General features: G+C 38.3%; 1 protein-coding gene and 1 long non-coding RNA gene across 2 annotated transcripts in view; one reads left to right on the plus strand and one right to left on the minus strand.

Moving 5' to 3' along the window:
* Positions 1-21,255, minus strand: part of LOC138014335 (retinal homeobox protein Rx1-like) — a 27,665-nt gene extending 6,410 nt beyond the window's left edge. The window contains exons 1-2 of the mRNA XM_068861393.1: positions 20,900-21,255; positions 20,459-20,700 (exon numbers count right to left, since the gene is read on the minus strand). Coding sequence (XP_068717494.1) covers positions 20,459-20,700; positions 20,900-21,080 — 423 coding nt within the window. The 5' untranslated portion in view covers positions 21,081-21,255. The remainder of the gene's footprint in view (positions 1-20,458; positions 20,701-20,899) is intronic.
* Positions 15,193-18,418, plus strand: LOC138014354 (uncharacterized). The gene is made up of 2 exons (XR_011125303.1): positions 15,193-15,517; positions 16,221-18,418. It is a non-coding gene; the product is annotated as an uncharacterized lncRNA (long non-coding RNA).
* Positions 21,256-21,352: the final 97 nt, after the last annotated feature.

The following is a 21,352-nucleotide window of genomic DNA, read 5'->3' on the forward strand; positions in this document are numbered from 1 at the left end:
TTTTCATACCCTGATAAGTGTTATTTTTTGTCCGAGATAACAACCATGCTTCGCTCTAGTGGCAATTGGAAAGGATGGAGAGAATATCTTTAAAGTGAAGTGAAGTAAAGTAACATAAAACCGGGAAAACAATAGGAAAACTTTCCGATTGCGAAATGGCGAAATTTCCGAATCGCATTTCCTCTGCCCATTTGCTCTCTCAGATGCTCGGCTATGCAGAACTAAACGATCCGAAGGAAAAATGTTGAAAGAAGTTTTGGACACCGCGAACGTCAACACCTGGAGATTTAAAGCACAGATGAAAGGCATCGCCACTCAGCTTGCAACGAGTACACCGGAAATTTTGGTTTGTTGATCAAAGGCTGTATCTACTTACAGTGAAGTATCCGCCCTCTGAAGAATCAAGATGAATGAAATGTCTAGACAATAAGGCTCCGACTGCCCTACCAACAAACCTGCCCTCCTCAGAGCATGGCAAAATCTCAGGAACGCGTGATTCCGTAATCTAAGGCCTTCGCCGTGCGAGAAATCAAGCCTCTAAACAAGTGTCCAAATTTAAGCGAATTCCTAAAAATATGCCTCGCATTGGGATTTAATTTGGTAGAGTTAAATCAGTCGTACCCTGATAGACTAAAGGAAAAGGAAGAAATATGTTCTTTTCTTTTTTTTTTCAAGTGTAGATTCCTACGATAGGTAACATTAACTCGTTGATTAAGAAATATTGCCGCTAGGGTGGAGAAACTGAAAAACATTAAATAGCATAAAATAAAGTAATTATCATGAGAAATTCTGTCGTCAGTATTGTGGAACTAGGAAACCACGGTCTGCATTGAATGCCAAAATCTATTCATGGCTTCAACCAAAACCCAGACAAATGAGTTATTGAGCGTAATGCCGGTAACGTTTCCCGCCATCGAAAACTTGTATTTTTAACTCCCTTAATAATAATAATAATAATAATAATAATAATAATAATAATAATAATAATAATAATAATAATAATAATAATAATCCCCCTGGACTACTACCTTGTTGTGGTGGGGAGGCGTGTGCACCTCAGTGATCCCAAAGGGCTATGCTGGCGGGAGTAAAATGCTCCTGGTAGGGTCACCCAAGCTAGACAGGCCAAAGGCTAGAGGTCAGACTAAGCATATTCCGGTAGTTGTGTAACCTAAAAGTCACAAACCTCAATGATGAGTGAATGTCAGATCTAAATAATGAATTCAACAACATTAATGGGGCTGAAGCGCATAGTGACGGTCCTTCGTCCGGCAGCTGTTCTACGGAACAGCAGCGTAGACCCGGCCGTCATCATGCTACTTCTGATCATGAAAGAACACGACGAATATGGAATAAGGAACTTAATGTAATAGTTACGGAGTGTTACTACAAAAGAGAACTGACGAACGAAAATGGAGTCCCATTGAGAGGTTACAGACAAAGAATGTATAGGGCATGGGATGAAGAGGACTTTTTAAACCTTTGTGAACAAAGGATTGCAGACCAAGAAAGAATGATTAGAAAACATGGATGGCTTACGGAGGAGGAATTGGAAGAGATAAAGAAGAAAATTACAAACGAAGACACAACGACAGAAGTTGAACAAATTAGCGAAGCAGATGAGACTGAAAAACCAAGGCAAAAAGTTGATGAGGCCGACAGGAGCGATAATGGTAACACACAACCTTAGTGGCAGAGGGAGTTACGGAGAAACAGAAAACAACTGGAAAAAAACCCAGATATTCCTGATGAGAAATTACAGATGCCATGCAGAATAAAGGAGATAATGGATAGTGCTGAATTCGAAACTATAACGTCGTTTTAAAGAGTAGATAGGAACAAACTGAAATCGTAAATGGTTTGAGCCCAGGAGTCATATCATAATTTAAAAAAAGTGCGATCGACAGGAGGAGTGTAGTCCTGAGAATGGACTGTTTGAGATGACATTGACTGAACACAATAACACAGAAAGTGAATAAAGCTATCAAATATTTTGAGGTAAGAAAGGCCACAGACACAAATAACCTTTTGAAGGCAGTAAGCATGTGCGTTGCAGAAACGTTGGGATTGAAAGCACCACAGAATGAGACACGGTGCAAAGAGCCATGGTAAAAGAGAAGGATTGAAAAAGACATCAAAACATTGAGAAGGGATATCGGAGTACTGGAACGCAAAAGGAGAGGTGAATTACGATCACCACTGACAAGGTGAGGAAAGTAGGCCGATGGCAAAACCAGGATCGGACCGGAATAAAATAAAATCATAGCAAACTACACATCAGAAGAAAGCTTAATAAATGTGGACAGTTTTTGTATGCAAGGGTCAGCTGAACAAAGTACAAGTGCTGGATCTTGGGAGATCTGACCAGCAAATAATATTTAGACTAAAAACAAAATAATTATGCAAGGCTGGTTGTACGGCTGTGAGGGTATATAGTTTTTGTTTGACCAATATGTCGTCGGGTACGGCCCGACTTCTTCAGGGAGTTATGTACGAGTTATGATTTAACTCCCTGAAGAAGTCAGGCCGTGCCTGACGAAAATTGGTCAAACAAAAACTATATATCCTCACAGCCGTACAACCAGCCTTGCATAATTATTTTGTTTTTAGTCTAAATATTATTTGCTGGTCAGACACAGTTCTGTGTTTAAGGCAGATCTCCTGATAATTTTAGGCCAATAACGTCCTTGCCACTTACGTAGAAACTGTTGACTGGAATGATTGCTGAAAACGTATACGTACAGATATTGGGATGGTGTTTGGTTTTGAGAAATACGCACTGCTAATACTAAAGAGAAGAAAAATAGTACAGTGCGACGGTGTAAAAGTACCCGGTTATCAAGAATGAAAAAAAATGGGAGGTGGCTATAAGAACTTAGGAATACTGGAAGGCGATCAAATCATGGAGAACGAAATAAAGGAAATCTTCAGGAAGGAGTACACAAGGAGATTGAAACTTGTGCTGAAGTCAAAGCTGAATGGGCGGAACAAGATATTGGCAAATCAACACGTGGGCTGTTTCATTGATTAGATACAGCGGAGAAATAATACGATGGAATAAAAATGAGTTCTGGGATGTAGATAGACGGACAAGAAAACTTATAGTAATGAATGGGGCATTACATCCAAAGAGTGACGTTAATAGAATTTACGTACCAAGGAGGAAAGGTGGCCGTGGTCTTACAAGCATTGAAAGCTGTATCCGAAGAGAAGAAAACAGCGTTGCCTGGTATGTGAAACGTAGCGTTGAGCCATTACTGGTGAGTGCCACAACAGGCAATAAAATAGAAACGGAAGATTGCATTGAACCAAAAGAGTACAAAAGATTAGAGGACGTGAGACATGAAACTACTACACAGGTGGTGAACGAATGCAGTAAACTTGCCCAAGAGAAATATATAGACATGACAATGTAGTCAGAAACATCCACTAGGAATTGTGTAGAAAATACAGCTTGGAACGCGCTGACAAATGGTACGAGCACCAACCTCAAAAGCTGGCAGAGAATAGCACATGTACGGAATTGTGGGATATTAACATCCAATGCGATCACGAAATAGAAAATTGGAGACCGGACTTGATTATAATGGACAAAGAAAAGAGAACGGCATTGATGATTGATGTAGCAGTACCTGGTGAAAACAGAGTAAGAGAAAGAACTGGCAAAAATTATAAGTATTAAGAAAATAAGTATTTAAAAAGGGAAATTACAAGAATGTGGACTTTACGACAAAGGAATGTTTGTAAAAAGATTGGAATAGTGATACCGGTGGAAGTACTGCTATACTTGAGACGGCAAGGATTCTTAGAAGTGTGTTGGACATTAAATTAAGGAGACCTAGGAACTGAGGTTGCGGGTAGCAACTTGCTCTCAGGGTTAACCCAATATACTATGACCAATAATAATAATAATAATAATAATAATAATAATAATAATAATAATAATAATAATAATAATAACTCTATTAACAAATTTGTAAACAATATTAAATTTACAATATATGATCTACTAAAATGCTAGAAATGATATTCACAAATATAGTCCGTATAAAAATATAGAAAAAACAACAAATAGAGAATGGGAAAATATACTTTAAAAAAATATATATAATGTTTGTATTTCCAAGGTGACGGCAATTTAACAAATTGATGTCAGTTTTTCATGCGTCTGTCGTGTTATTGATCATGAATTGAGTCATAACATTGTCCAAGTAGCTGTGGAGAAGAAGAAAGTGAGACAAAAATGCCAGAAACTTCAATCTAACGCGAGCAATATCGCGTCATTATCGCATAAATTATAAATCTGTGTCTTTCCGTTTATTGACAATAAAAATTAGCCAATGAGCGCACAAGAATTTTTGCAGTAAAAAAAACTGTTCTCAAATATTACAATATGGCTCCTTCTTGGATGTCAATGCAAATATCAATGTCACGTTAAGGTCACAAAAGGCTTTTCTTTTAGCTGTTGATCCTTCAAGGCAGATCAGTGTGGATCTTAATAAAGCGAAGGATGCATTCTAATAATAATAATAATAATAATAATAATAATAATAATGAGGAAGGTGCTGGATAGCTGAGGAGACTTGGAAATACTCGGTTGCCGTTGTTGTCATCCATCACAGCAGAAGCCTTACTAAAGAACCTCATTGCAGTTGCATAAGTTCGAGTAAACAAATTGCATGTTTGACTTAGGGTTTCGACTAGTTTTAACTCAGGTTTAAAATTCTCGACAGGAAGACCAAAACAGCTTAACACAGTTACAACCGAATGGCTCAGCTCAGCGCATCGGTAGAGCATCCGAACTACTAATCTGAAGGTTGGAGGAGTTTCACTCCTGCGAAGGAGCACTCGGTTTTTTCCGAGTTACTCCGAGTCACCATCGATAAATAAATCTCACGCATTTTTTTTTCCAAGCAATGACAAACAAAACCGTGGAAATCCTGTGGTTACTGTTCACGCGATTGAATGCACGCATGGAAGTCTTCAAACCTCTCGGAAGTAACGCTTTAAAGAAGACGTCCTCGTTCCTGGAGGACTTTGTACCTCATCTGTCATTATCGAACTAGTATTTCGGAAGGTCGTAGGTTCGACTCCTGCAAAGAAGGAGTCGGATTTTTTTCGGAGTATCCCCGACTTGCCATTGAAAAAATATCAGCTCTTCAAAGTAAATATTATTTGGAGCTCTGCAGTTCATTTTAGAAATGTTAAGAGTGGACAGAAGGATTGGCGCTGAATGAACCACGATAAAGTAGGGCACAACATTCGAAATAAGACCGTGGCTTCGGGGTTAAATTCAAAGACACCTTTGTTTCGACAAGTGAAGTTTAACGAGCCACAAATGATGGACGCTAGTTTCGTCTGTTTTAACATCATCGACACATGAAAATCAGGCGCAGCTGTTTTTTGCATCTTGCCTAAAAGGGAGGCATTGCAATACATAAAACAGTAGATTTGAAGTCAGTGTTTATTTTCATTTCTTGCTATTACCATATGAACAACAGATGACAAATGTTGGCGGCTAGTTGAGTAACCGACCCCTCTAGGGGCATGCCATTTTCAACGGTTCGCTCCCAAACGACACATTTCAAAAGCAACATGATGATCAGTAATGTTGTCATGGTCAAGACGAGTTTTAATCTTGGTTTCAAAGTGTCTGTCCTTATTTTTTTTCAATTAATGGGAAAAAGTATCTGAAGATGATTTTCGTCGACTGTGGTTACTTACTGAAACTACTGTAAGTCTATACACCGTCTAAATATCAATATTGGAACACCCACTGGGGTAACATTCTTAATAAAAGGGCCTCTTAAAAGTTTGCTGAATTATTTGAAACTGAACGCACTTTCAGTACGTAATCTAAGAAAGATGGAAGTATCTGAAGAATCTAGGAAGAAATACGAGCGTCTTCTACTCGCGATTCAAGTGACCAAGATTTTCGTTAATCCCAATATATTATGCCCAAACTTCAAATGACTGCGAGATTTTCGTTTCACGTTGATGAAATCTCGGATAATATTGCCTAAGGCGATTTACAAATATTATGCCACCGCATTCTTATTTCAATTGGCTTTATCTTAAATTCTGTCGGTTCAATAATACCGTGTTCAATGACTTCGTTTATTTTCCGGCCAACTTTCTCTTGCACCAACGTCCCTTCCGCGCTTGCAAAAATTCGGTTACTGACTGATTCTTTCGTACTTTTAACCCAACATTCGACAATTCCTTTAGATTAAAATCAAGGATTCTTCGTGAAAGCATCGATCATAATATCGTGATGTTTGCGCACGAGAAATAAAAAAAAGAACTCTAAGTATGGATTATACAAAGTCCTTCTCAACCGTAAGTCTCATTAGGGATTAACACATCAAGTGAAAACATTCTGCCACTGTGCACTGCTGGAGTTGGTGACGTACCTGTCTGAAACCGCAGACGGACAAAAGGGGGCTTCTTTGAATTATAATTACGAGATTCAACAGCAAACGAACCTTCGTTCTATGAAGATTCTGTGTGCCTCTTAAAACCCAAGACAAAACCTCCAACTCCAATCTTTACCAAAAAGCGTTTTTCGAGATCAATACGCCTTCGTGTCACATCTCTGCAATTTTGTAACTGCCTCTTTTTTTTTGTCTTCAAGTATTCAAGTCTTTTTGTTCATTCAGATTTCGCAAGGCCATTTTTTTACGTGCCTGTCTTTTCCTCGTTTTGGACTAACTAAGCGGCGGAAGAGGGACTGCTCATCGTGTAGTCCATTAGGAAATTAACTGTCTCTTGAAGAGAGTACAGTCATCAAGTCAACTCTCATTTCTTAACATGTTTCTCTAGTTACCAGAAGTTACTCCTTCAAGGAAATATAAAGAACAATTCTATTGGGCTACATGTACAAGAATAAATGTAAACGGAAATAGAATTTACAAGTTGAGCTTCAGTTTCAGTGCACAGAGACAATGGCAACAACTATCTTCCAGGCAAAAAAAAAAAAAAGTTCAGAACTTATTTCTCTGCCTAATCATGAATTATGAAAAAAAATTATTATTATTTTTTTTACATTCAGTTTCGAAAACTTTTTTCAGTGGCTCACCTAATAAGCAGCATTGCAGGCATAGCAAATGGACGCTATTTTCTGTTAAGTTGCAATGCAACTATGACTTTAAAATGTTACTGTCGCCAGAAGAGTTGCCATGATTGTTAATAAGATTCCAGAAGTTATGAATGTATGTTGAGTTTTTCTTTCGCGATTTAATCTCAGTTTTGTTCGTGTAAAGACTTACTTTCTTACTTACTTTCATTGTCGGCTGAATCTTTTGATTCTTGGGGCTAATTGTGCCAATTTCTCAACAAAAACACTATTCAAAGCACTTAAAGTGTTGAATATTGAGTCCCTTATACACGTACTTGTTTAAAAAGTGTGAAAAAGCAATTTCCATGTTTTTCGTACTTAAAAATTAACCAAACGCAACTCGGTGAGAAAAAATTCAAAAGCTCTTTGGTAGCCATTTTCGTAACTAGAATGAGCCATGATTTAGCCGATTTTCGTTAGTTTAAGCTAATGTTTGGGAAATCTGTATCCGTTTGTACTGTTTCCTAAGGAACACCCTTGAAACCATTCCCCTTCCCTATAAGCTGCGTACGCTCCCTAATGAAATGGTATTGGTAAATGGCCGGACTCTAAATCACCAAAGTATTGATTTAAAAAAAAAAAAATAGACGTTTCTTTATCATCAAATTTTCAGACAGCAGCACTCAAAGCAAGCGACTTTTCCCGTTCTAATTTAATTTACAAGGAATGTCGAACAATTAATGTCGTGTGGTGATCTTGGTACGCAGTAGAGCATTTAGTATAATTAAATTTGAGAAACGCCAGAGCTGCCGAAGGTAATCATTTCCTAATAAAAGAATTAACCTATATCATTGCATAAGCTAAGCGACGACAAATTGCTTATCAGAAATTTGATTTTTCACGTAGTATGATGAGACAGTTCTATGAATTAACATCAGTGGAAAAACATAAAGAGAAAGTAATGCATCACAATTATCGAAAGAACTTACATTTTACAACAGCTTAGCTGCCATTAACTTTTCGTTCATTCACTTTCACTGAGTACAATAAGATTTTTCTGTATACATCTTCTAAGGTATTCTTATGGCCTAGCTTGTAAACTTCGTTTGAGCATTCACCGAAAGGTAGGATTCACTGAGGAGTTCACTCAGTCTTTCTTATTTTTCGCCTCTCCGTTTTAAACGCTCCCCGCGAAAGAAATATAAAACCTATGGCACCCAAAGAATCCAGAATAAGACAAGGCCACAAAATCTGCACATACGGTATTTTCAGGTGCCACAACAATCTCGATTTCTACCAAGGACCGTAAAAAGATGACTACCGTTTAACACTGTCACTTGATTTGGGCTTACGCTAACTCACTATTCGACGACAGTGGATTGTAAAATGAATTATGGTTTCGTTTGAATGAGTAGAACAGAATCAAAAGTACGTTCCCGTGTCAGCAAACAACTTTGTTGACAAGAATGTTCATCGACATCTCAACAGCTGTTATCCTGGCTGCAGTGAGCATGTTATCAGCAGATTTATCGATCGCAATGAACAACTTGCCCAATTACTAACAGATCGTGTCGAAATACTCAACACCAGAAACATCTTCTGCGTGAAGGACCGGACTTTAAGAAATTCATCTTACCGATGTCAATCCGAGAAAATATGTCTAACCTTTTGCGTTAATTTAATTGCAATTTACTATTTGGAAAGGCCAGAGAAATGGATAAACACGCGTTTATCGACAAAACGTTGACACCGATCAAAGTGTTTAGATGGAAAAGAAACTAATTATTTGTTTCTGTAACAAAAAAGAGCAAGCTATAGATAAACACAAAAAAATTCCGGGCAATTAATAACAGGAGGTTTACATGATAAGATCATATGTTAAGTTTAGGACCTTAATTTAATGCTGTAACAAATAATTTACAAAAGAGGTCTAGCCGTATGATTCACTTACTGCCGTAAGTGGACTCACAGTGCATGCCCAACTTTCAAATGAGTTAAGTAGCTTCGAAGGATATCATTAAGAATCACTTCTTCGTTTATTAGAACAGTAAAACAAATCTTTCTATTGAGTACACAATCCTTTAATGAACGATGAAAAAACTAATGCAAGTTATCTGCTCAGGAATAAACACACAAAAGGAAGCTATCCAAAATGAATTGCCGGGAAATATGGCGCGTGTAGCGAGGAAAGTAGATTGAGCGTTTCTTGCCATTTTGAATACTTTGGCTCGGCTGGTGGTCATAATGCAAAAAAACACTGATGCACGGTTTGTGAAACCTTGTGATGGCAAAAATCGGTCTCTTAAATCATGAATAGCAAACAGATCATCAGTGTAGTGATGAAACGTCGCGATCTTATGTTAAGTTTAGGACCTTAATTTAATGCTTTAACAAATAATTTACAAAAGAGGTCTAGCCCTATGATTCACTTACTGCCGTAAGTGGACTCACAGTGCATGCCCAACTTTCAAATGAGTTAAGTCGCTTCGAAGGATATCAATAAGAATCACTTCTTCGTTATTTAGAACAGTACAACAAGTCACAGATCAGCATTGTAGTGACAAAAAAAGGCTTTCAGTTGGCCCAGAACGGGCGATGTGTAGATATGGACATCATCATCATCGGCTCGAGCTTTTGCAAGGAACATTGACGACCAAAAGGTGGAGGATTATATGCATGCAATGAAATGTTAGGAAAGTGAAGTTTTTCAATGAAGAGTGAAAATAAAGAACAGTCATGAATGAATTACCGAGGCAAATAATTTAAATGAAATGAGCCACTTCAACTCAAAACATTCACCGGCATGTCAGGCCAACTTAAAAGATTCCATAATGATCGCTTAACTCTGGTACAAGCTGACGAGCTGCGTCGAAACTCCATTTCGTTTTCCAATTGCTTTTTAACATTAAGTGCAAACTAATTATGGCAGCCACCAATTCTTCATAACCTCAAGAACTTTCTCGCAAATTCAGCATAAAAAACTGAGATGTTTCGAGTTTTTCCTCGTCATTTCCAAATAGACGCTCCAGGTTGATTCGTGCTTTTAACGCAGGGAACTTTTATTATAATTTCAGTTCTTGAGAATTCATAGTCTAGCGATAGTTAGGCAGGAAACTACCGTTACGCATGACAGCAGAGGGGGGACTGTAAATTTCTATTTGCAAGTTTGATATGAGTAATACTACCATTTCACCACAGAGTTCAACTGTGTATTTGGCAAATGCAGCTGCAATTCAACGAACAATAAGCACCTTTTGCGCCAACGTTAACTCAGTTCGTTTTTAGAGCACTTTCCAAAGCCAGCTGACGAGACATTTTCTTGACAGTTTTTTTTCTGGGCAGTACTTATAAACGCAGGATTTTTCAAAGCTATTTTTCTATTTTTAATTTAATTGTTGTTTTTTAAAAGCAACAAAAACCAACATCACGCAACGACTGTGAAGGGAGGAAACTTTATGAACAAACAAATAAAGAAAACTGAAGACAGCTATTAATTTTCGTGTTACCTTTTTTGTCACAGTCAACACGCGACTCAGTGGACAAGATGTCATTCCATGTCAGCCTCTTAATCTTCTTACGCCTTAAGATACGATTTTATCTTCTTACATAGTCCATAATTCCATCTTTAATTTCCCGACTGACCTTCCTTGACCTGAGGCTCGACGCCAAGATTACAAATTACCTAACAACAATTTTATCATTGTTTCCTGCCTTATATTTTCCCGCTGTCTAAGAGAATTTTCAAATTAAGGCGAAGCTTTAAAGAGCCTAGAAAAACTGTTCCTCTTATCTCCTCCACTAAAATAAATCAAATAAAACAATGATGAATTCCAAACTGCATAGCCCTCGAAATGTTGCCTTCATGAAAGCAATTGTCTTTATAGGTTACAAAAATGTTGATACGGAAACTTTAAGCGTTAACGCTTTTAAATCTATTTTTTCCCTCTTACTGGCTCAATTACACTGAAACACAGAGTCAATTTCGCCTTTGATACATGTACTTCAAAATGCATAACACGTAACTGAAATGTGGTCATTCACAAGAGATCTCAGGGGAAAATCTCTGGCTTAAAGCTCCGAAGATTTTCATAAATATTTTTTCCGGTTCATATGCGCTTAATATGAAGTTTTGATCCACCAGAACGTAAGGAAATGAGCCACTTTCACAGGAATCTTGTTATTCGGTTAATTAAACAAGCTGTAATATATTATTGCCGAAAAACTACGATACCAAGTTGTTCAACTCGTCTCAAAACTGAGAAGCCAGATTAAACTTTTACTTCTTGTAGGAAATCGCTTTGTCAGTTTTTCACAAAGATTCAGCTGTTAAAAGGAAGGAAATAAAGGACCTCACATTTTTCCCTTTGCAAGCTTTCTCCCTCCAAAAACTATGCACCACCCACGATTGACAAGAGAGAAGTTTAAGCCTTCACAAAACAAATCGTATCATGACCATTCAAAAACTCAGTTGTAGAAACGTCGTCAATGTTAAGCAGGTTTTTACAAAGCTACGTGTACCTATCGCCTTTTCAAGACAAATTTGAATGGTAGCGTCGTCAAGATGGCCTTGAATAACAAGCGCTATTTTACGTCAAAAAACAGAATGCAAATGACATTGAAAAGAACTCCCGTTCAAAATTCGTCTCTCGACTTAAGACGGCTACACCACTTTAGAACTGCTAAATTTATTAATTTATAATATTCGTATAAAAAAGTCAAAAATTTAGTTGAACGATGACTCACTTTGACAAGAATAGCCCACACGGTTGCTTTTAGCTTAGTTTCTTATACTGCTCTATACTTAAGTGTACAAAATCCGCTATCAAAATGGGCCTTAATTTTCGACAAGAAAAGCACAAATACATACTTATCATATCATTTTTATCGCTGGGAAAGTTTGGGGTAGCTTGGGAAGTCATCTGGCCATCGAAAAACGACTTTCGGTGGTGTTCTTAACGGTGAAACCAAAGCACAAAGAGTATTTGAGTGATGACCGACAGTAACCTCTTCTCTCAAACTCATCACTTGCAACTTTTTTTTTTGGGTGGGGGAGGAGGGGGTGGGGGAGGAAGGAGAGGGAAACCCTTTCGAATCAACACAACCTTCCATTCCTGTCTGTAAAAAGTCAGAGTTGCTTTCTATTTCTGGAAGTTGAAGTCAAATAATCATAATAATAGTCAACTTTATTTATCATGACATTTAGCGCTCGGACTGCTAATTGGCCTGGGCCACTGCACTGAGAAATCACTAAATCAAATCAAATCAAATCAAATCATATCATAGATTGGCTTTGAATTAAATTAAGGTGAGGGGAAAACCGGAGTACCCAGAGAAAAACCTCTCGGAAGAGAGTAGTGAACTATCAAACTCACCCAATTGTGATGATGTGTCCGGTAATCGAGTCCGGACAACATAGGTGGGAGCCAAGTGCTTTCACCACTGCTTCAGCCCTACTAAATGAATAATGCACTTGCTTTCATCAGTTCCTGCAACTCCTCTGTCAACTCAGTAAAATTACTTGTTTGTTTTCGCCATGCCTCTGCTTAATTAAAGAAGCTGACAAGAAAACTCAGCTGCTGCTTATGTCCATTGGGCTAAAAACTGTGTGAACATAACATGATTCTAAGGGGCAATCCCCAGTACGTTTTTTTTTAGTATTCGAGATATTTTTTTTTATGTACAAGTATGTTTAACTTGTTTGTTATAGTTCTATAGGTTTTCTCAAACACTTTGTAGCTGACGATGCTTGTAACATCGAAACATGTCGTACAAATGAAAAAAATTTGTATGGTAACTCTTAACAAAAAAAATACGATTTCTTTGCTGCTACCCTGACCATTTGGTCACTCTTCAGTAGATTTTCTGCTCTTAGTTCAAAGATGGGTGACCTGATAACGAAGTATTAAAGCTCAAGCACAGAACATTTCTGGTCAATCGAGGAGTACGTATAGATAAACAGAATTTTAGCAGAAAGAGCCATCCACATTTAAGAAGAAGGTGGCATGGCTTTGCAGTCACGACGCTGGATATTGGATGTGCCAACGAGGTCGCGACTTCGACTCATTGCAAGCTTTGGAAACGCCAGCTGGCTCCTAGAAGTTGTCATGTTGATTTAGACTGTTACCCTGCAAGTTTTCGGCTTTAAATATCACCGCGAACAATTAATTACTCAACTAATAGATTTACTGCTTTACCCTCGAACTTACTTCATTTATTTGTAACTGCACTTCTGCCCTACAACTTCATGGTCTAGTTTTCACAGTACAAATAAGTGTAATCCTTGGTGTCGTTGAATAAATAAAGCTACTTTTTAGTATAAAATTTTGACTTTAAAAGAATCGTGTCCAAGCTTTAAAAAAGTTTCCACCCTCCACATTCTCAGCTGCAATGACAAACATATCTTACATAACGCTGGAATATCGCTTTTACTAAATATACTTTAACTTATAACTATATTCTTTGCTCTCCAATCATGCAAAGTGCGCATTAGATCATGTCTAAATTAATTTTTGCACTTATTATTAACGTTAACATAGAACTACACTCACGATGGATGGAATGAATGTATGAGAGTTGCATCTGATACGATGGCGCTTTGTTAAGCAACTCAAGAATTCCTCCCTTAGGCTCTAGTTAATTAAGTTCACTAAAGGCAAGACTCAAGAGTCAAATGAAATTCTTTTCGGGTCGAAAAATCTACCACTCACAGCTGGCTAAAACTTACACAAGGCATTAACAAAAAAGTTATTGAATCGCCCCAGAAACAGGACAGGAATCGCTAAACTACGACACACCAATATGAATAAACGCACATGGCGTCCAAATGCTCGATTCTTGTTAAAAATTAAAGAGTTATTTTTTAGTACAGCTCAGACTTTTTGATGAAAATAATAAAAGGATTGGTAAAACTGATCACAGGGACCAAGCATCCAAACTGTGCCGCGCCCTTTTTCTTAGTAACTGCTCAAAAATATAAAATTCTTAACTGAAATTCAGTTCAATTGCAACTGAGACCTGATAACAATTAAGTTGCCATTAATTAACTTCATAGCGCAGCTGGTGAAGCAGTGTTCAGCGAAAGCTCACTTTCATAGGCTAGAGTTTCTTCAAGGTGAAGGGTTTATTTATTTCTTTTATTATTATTATTATTATTCTTATTATTATTCTTATTCTTATTATTCTTATTATTATTATTATTATTATTATTATTATTATTATTAAAATTATTATCATTATTATTATTATTTGTTTCTTGGATTCAGGCTTCAATCTTTCCAGCAGCTAAAATTTTTCACATTTCAACGAGTCACTCTGGTTTACAAAAATCGACTTGTTTTGAACTGAAAGACGTCAAAAATCAAATGCTTCCACTGTTTCAGCTTCAATAAAATGTTTCGCTTTTTCCTCTCCCTTAGAAAAATGTCTGCATTCTTGAAGGAAAAAAGGGAGTCTTAAATATCGACATCGACTGCGGTGAGGACCTCGAAGTGCAATTTATTGTGATCACAAAGCACCGATAAAAATCGAGCCGTTATCAAATAAACAAATCCAGACAGTGTCTGTGTGTAGCACTTGTGATAACCTTCTAAGAACGACGAGGATCAGTCTAAGGTTATCGTACTGAAAAAGAAAACGTACGGATTGTTACAAGTGGGATAAAATTGAGAATTCCGTTATTTTTTCCTATGAGCATCCGTTAGATTAAGAACGATTAGTTTTGACGACGAAAAATGATAAGCTTGCCCACACCGTGCAGCTTAGCTGGAAACTGAACTCGCACACCAAACAAAATCCCATTAAAAAGTAACCTTCTGCGCTCTTAAGTGTGCTAGACTTCCACGGAAAAAAAAATAAATTTTGGAGTAAGCCGAGAGCAAGGATCCTGGCTCTGTCAGTTCTCCTTTGCCATATTAATTAAAAATTAAGGTCAAACAGAATAAGGCAAACTCGAAAAAATCAAACGGGAAACTGATTGCAAATTTCTTGTAACTGGTTGAACTACACTGTATCCCAAGTTCTCTTGTAAAAGCTAACCGAACCGTTCAATGAATGAGCTCAAGTATGCTAGTCGGCATTCCTAAGATGAGAAGTTAAAAGAGTTATTGGCCACTCAAAAGCGGAAGTGCTCTTGGTATTAGTGCGACTCCATTTCAGTGTATAAGAGGGATTTAAGGTTACAAGCATTTGTAAAAAGTCGACATTCTCGAACTATTTGGTTGGCAAAAAACGTCACGGCGTAATTCCAGTGTAAAAAAAAAACAAAACATATGCTTAAGTCATCTGCCTCAAAAGATCCCTGCGTAGAATGTGGTCCGCCTATGCATTGCAACCGTAAAATGTTGTCAAAAGACTCATGAATGAAACTCGAAAGATTGTCAAGCAAGTCGATCATCTGCGTGTTTTCCAGTACAGGATGACGAAATCAGGCGAAAGCAAACGATAGCACAGACAACAGAAACGGTACGCTCCATAACCCCAACTGCGGAGACTGGTCCCAGGCTAGTAATTTGTCAGACAAAAAGTCCTTTTTCAGCCATTTCATTTCAAAAACTTGAAAGTCCCGTCATAATCGTCATATTGTGTTTTTAAATTTTTGCTTTCAATAAGATTGTTTATGATAAATTTTGCTCTCTTTGGCAAGAAAATTGTTCATTTTCGGGTATCTTGGTTTTCACTCTGTCGTGATGTCGAACTCAGAGAAAAGTAAAATCATGTATTTTCTGAAAACGTCTCAAACCATGTTTTTTTTTTTTTGCAAGTTAGAATCTTAAGTGTTTAATTTTCTTTTAACATGAGAAAAGCTACTGTGGTAATGTCATATTACCTGCAACATAACTGAAACTGGTTTAGTCTCTCACCTAACGGCATATCCGTACCTCACTGAAACGCATAATCATTTTCGTAGCACGGACGAATCACCTTAACGCAATACATAGAACTGAGTATTACAAACCAAGCAACAAAATTTATTACAAACGCGCATCTGGCACATATGTGAGGTTCCCAAATAGGCAAACGTGTGTCCGCCTAAGTGTTGATTTTCTTACATTTCGTTTAATCTTTCTAGGTGTTGGTCTGATCTCAGCATTTTCTGCTCTATGTTGAATGCGAGTCAAGCCATGATGAAATCGTGTTGATTTATTCTTTCACTTTTTAATAATAGGTTGGTTCATAACAGGGCAATTGGATGATATCTGGATTGCACTTTAATTTCTACGGACTGGTATCTTTCAGTCAAATATTCAACCCCGAGGTCGAGATTGTTGGAAAAAACTTTGAGCCAGAAGGTCAATTATTCCACTGTCTCCGAGGACAAATGGCGTAACGCTACGCTATGGGGAAACGAATTATAGCTCACAGTGCTTCCTTTTGAAATAATTCACTATTCTTCTGACTCAGATTTCTATCCGTGATCATGGGATGGGCTGAGAATTTCACACACTTGTATCGGAGGTGTCTCTCTCCCCGTGCGTGCAAATTTGAAGAGGGTCGTTAAGCATCGAGTGTCTGGATTAACCCCTTCTCAATCCTTTTCTTTTGCCGACGGAAACTCTTTGCAACAGTTTATCAACAAGCAGATAAGTGGCTAAAGATTGAAACTGCATGGTTCCTCCTTTATCAAACACCATCCCGCCATTCTTTATATTATGGAACAAGAGAGGTCTCTCTTGGTGATAAAAGAGCCTTCTCGCATCTGTATGTCTAAGAGATGTGACATTTTCCCCTGAAAAGCAGATCCTAACTATGAATGAGAAATACACATATCGATCCCAACATAACAATATAGAGTTTCTAGCTATATTGCGTTTTGCAATCGTGATGACACCTTTGGAGAGATTTGTGAACGCGTGCACTTGGTAGCTCTAGAAAATGCTTTTCGTTCAAGTCCTTATAGTACACAGACAAGCTTTGTATACCCGCTTACTTATCTTTGACCTACGTACTCGATAGGTTATATAGGAAATGTGGCTTTTAGCCACAGTGGTAACTAAATGGTGGACGGATTTGAACTGAGAACTTGCAACAGAAAGCTTAATTCTTGCTGCTAAGAGAGTCACACCCATTTTTATCAGCCCCAATTGCTATTCAATTTGGTTTTTATCACCGCCAAAGGGCTCAGAAAGTGCAAAAACAAAATGACCTCAATTGCTATGACACCATAAATCATAGACTCGCTTAACTGATAAAAGAATAAAGCAAAATGAGATAATGCGTGTATGTAGTCGAGATTGAGTCGCAGAGGGCAGAAAATATCATAAAAAGGTTTAAGCGACGACAACGCATTTCCGAGGGGGACTTCCAGCGATTAATCCACAGGAACTCTTGACTTGAATGGATATGGATTCCCTGAGAGATTTTTTAAACCAAAAGGCGCAAAAAAAGGGCGCAACCCGGAATGTTCCAGTCACTGTTGATAAACCAACCTGAACCTTATTCAACAGGGTGGCCTTTATTCCCCCATTTATTTGAGCAAACGAACTTGTCATAGGGGCAAATTCTCTTCTCCTCAATCATAATTTAACAAAAAGGAAGGGTGCGATTCACGATAATCTAAACAGTTACGAGTGCAAAATAATTGCGTGGTTCGGCAACATCATAAACTCAGACAGCACACATCCTCACATCCGGTGTCAGTTTCCATTCCACGTCAAAAAGCAACGCTTAAAACACGCGTCCGTTCGTTACAGCTCACCTCGTTTCTAAATTCTAACCTTGACCGTTCTAAAAAGTAAAATATTTAGTCTGAGTTAAGAGGATCACAAAATAACCTCTAAATAGCTGCTATTAATATTCTGCTGTCAGCTTTTTCATACACTTCTCGATAAGAACTGAGAAAGTGATACTCTTGGCCGAATGCAACATGGACTGCTCCGACCTCGATCAAACTTTATTTGTTGATATTAGACGTGAAAATTACCTAAACAAAAGCTTTAATTAGTAAAAGATATAAAATCATTTAGCGGTACGAGCTAACAAGTTTACAATTTGATTTTGAAGAACAAATAAACAGACAAAACACAGACTGTGTAATGTAACGTCGAGGAAATGTTATCGAATTTCTTTTGAAGATACCGGCATATTTTTGTCAGAAAATTATACAAGATAGTTCAGAGCGGAAAGGCTCGCTCACGCTGATCCTGCGGGGCTATAACGAACAAAAATGAGTTTTTCGAAGACACAATCTTTATATCCTGGGTTCAGTGATCAATAATTATGTTTGCCTCGGACTTGAGATATTTGACAGTTCAAATCATCATTGACAATTACCGATACACATCGAAGTATTGATAGGGAAAACACTTCACAATGAAGAGCTAGATAAGCGATTAGCAAACTTGAGTACAAAGAACCCAGAGCACCAAAAATTGTCAAATATCCCACTCGCCGAACATCTAGCTTAAATGCGCTTGCTAAAAGGACCTGCTAAAACACTCTGTACTCCGTGCCGAAATTCAACCGCCCTTGCGGAAGAGGTAGACAAGGACGTGCTAGTCTGCCAAAGCTATGAAACAAGGCACTGCTCACGCCCTTGCGAAGACCCTATAAATCACTACTTATAAAAATTCAATAACCGTGCTCGCAAGCAAAGTGAATCGAGAGTAGGTTCCACCTTGCTCTTAATTCTCAGTTTGATGACTTTTAACCAGTGACTTCCACTGAAGTCAAGACGGCTGCGTTTCGAGGTTATGTAACTCCAAGCAGTGAAGATTTTATATGAATGCTTTCAACTGAACCCTTGAAAAACCGAGCTGGGAATGCATCAAACTCCACGACAAAACAGCGATGATGGTTGTTTTCTAATAACAGATGACAGAGTTGCGTTCCGTTAACAACTGCAGCGCAAATGATTGCCTAAAAATTGAAGGTTAATTCAATTCATCACCGCACGCAGAGGGCGCGAAAGTATAATGGATGCTAGTGATTCGAATGGAAAAACTTGAAAATCAAGCAAGGCGCTGGCACAAAATCCGACTCTCACAAACCAAAATGCGGAACTCGAATTCTTCTTCACATATTTGTTCACTGAGATATTGGACGAGTTCGCGCTCATTTTCTACTGACTGAGGTCCAGGAATTTATGTGGGCGGCTGCTCTGAGTTAAATCCTTTTCAAAACATGGACACAAAAATAATGAAGGGTAAAAGGAAGTACCCCTTGGTGTTCTCGTCAAGATAATGATGCAAATCTCGATCTGTAAAAAGACTAAAGACGTAGTTGTCGCAGTGCCAACGAACTTGTAAACCCAAATTTATAAGCGTTCTGTGTTTCGGTGAAAAAAAAAAGAGCCGAATCTTCTATCTTGGAAAACCTTAGTTTGTGAAACGCATAATAAATACGCTGAAAACCGGTTTTCTCTGTCACTGACGTTTCCTCCTTCTGTTCAAGGTATTAGCTATCCTAACCATTTTTCTGAGTATTTCTCCACCTTCTTCCTATTTCCAAGGCATATGTCAAGGCTGTAGTAGTTCACAGAACCTCGTTAAAGGTTTCATTTCTTAAGTTAAAAAGCGTTAACGAATGAAAAGTTGATTTCAGTTTGGAGAACTGGGATTTATCATAATCATCACCCTACAGTCGCACACATCACTAACGAGTCCTTCAAAGTCGTTTAAGTCAAAGAAAAGCCGCCTCAACTGTGACCACAGACATTTTGCGAAGCTGTGTTCGCGATACCCCATGAGTCTCAATAACTTGTAATAATCGGCTATAAACGGCTTCTGGGTTGGCAAACATTTGATCCAGTACTTCTACATGCTCGTCAACACTGCATCCGTAAGGGCCAAATTTAGACGCAAACTGAGCAAATGTTTCTTCTACGAAACGAAATAGCACTGATGCCAGTCTCCTGAAGAGGGTTTCATGGTGAAGATCAAAAAGGCAGTGTTGTGGGAAACACTATCAATGACTTTCAAAGTAAACTACTTAGGTAATGTCAAAGTCGATAACACCACAAAGAGGACTTAGCAACTGATTCCACTATCAACTCCTTAAAATTATCCCTACACTGACCAAAAAATCGAAATTTGCAGAGCCACATCACATGCCACATCACGTCTTGATGGAATACGACTACTGACTGTCATAGTCTCGTTTCTGGTCTGTCGTAGCTTGTGACAAAACGTGCTCATTAGATTGCAAACAACAGCCAAAAACGTCTTTCCCTTGCATTTTTCTGTAGCTTGCAATTTTCGCTGTTCAACTGTAATCTATTTTCGTTATCGCATGGTCGTAACAACAACATTTTAATTGAATTATTATAACAGGTAGCGAAAAGTGAAGTCCATAAGGCACGGGAAGCGGTTCGTTGATGTTTTCGAATTATATCCCAGAAGAAACGGCCGAAAGAGTAATTTACAAAGGAAGTCGCACGGCAGTACTTATTTAATACTCGAAATTTACCTGCACTCTTGCTTCCGTTAAGTCGCAACGCAGTGCCAGTTGCTCTCGTGTGTAAACATCGGGGTAATGCGTTTTCTGGAAAATCCTCTCCATTTCCTCAAGTTGAAAAGAGGTGAATGTCGTTCTGTTTCGACGCTTTTTGCGTTTAGAAGATGATTCGCTGCTTCCATTTTCGATCTCCATGCAAGACTGGGGGCTCGGAGAAAGCTGGGTTGTGCCTCCGACGGGAGGAGAGAACTTCCCTAAATGAATGAGCAAAGCAATTGAAACACAAGTGTCAAAACATTTGAATAGGCAAAATTAAATTAAAATTGAAGAGAGATGAATTCAATTCACCACTTATTAAGATATTTCATTCAACCTTCTCTCGACGTGCAAGTGCTTCCACACACATATACTTAAATCACAAGGGAAAACAACGAAAACGGAGTGGAAGATTACCCGCTTGGTTCTGGCTGTTCATAGAGAGTCCATGCTGTCTCGCCAAATCGCAACTCACGTAGTTCGCCTGAGGAGCGTTCGGAGACGTGCTTACTCGCGAAATCACTCCATTGGTTGGCATGTAGGGTGAAGATCGTGCGTTCTGGCCAATGGACGACACAAACTCGGCAAATTTCTCCATTTCTTGTTCTCGTTTAAAGTTGACCTAGAAGTGCCTCAATCGAAAGCGCCGGCCTTGAGTGAAGATAAGCTTGACTTAACCGTGATCACGCGCGCGAGCTATTTTTGTGACTTGCGTGACAGCACTGAAGACGCCCACGTCCAATCAGATGCACCCGATGGGATGTTATCTTCTGTTTACAATCCACTTTAGAATCCCCACTATGTCACTAATAAAGATCTCGAAGATAAGAAAGATCGCAAGATGATGCTATTGGTCAGCCTTGGGGAAGG

Source organism: Montipora capricornis, chromosome 8, assembly GCF_036669925.1.
Source record: "Montipora capricornis isolate CH-2021 chromosome 8, ASM3666992v2, whole genome shotgun sequence".
In the NCBI taxonomy this organism is placed as follows: domain Eukaryota; kingdom Metazoa; phylum Cnidaria; class Anthozoa; order Scleractinia; family Acroporidae; genus Montipora; species Montipora capricornis.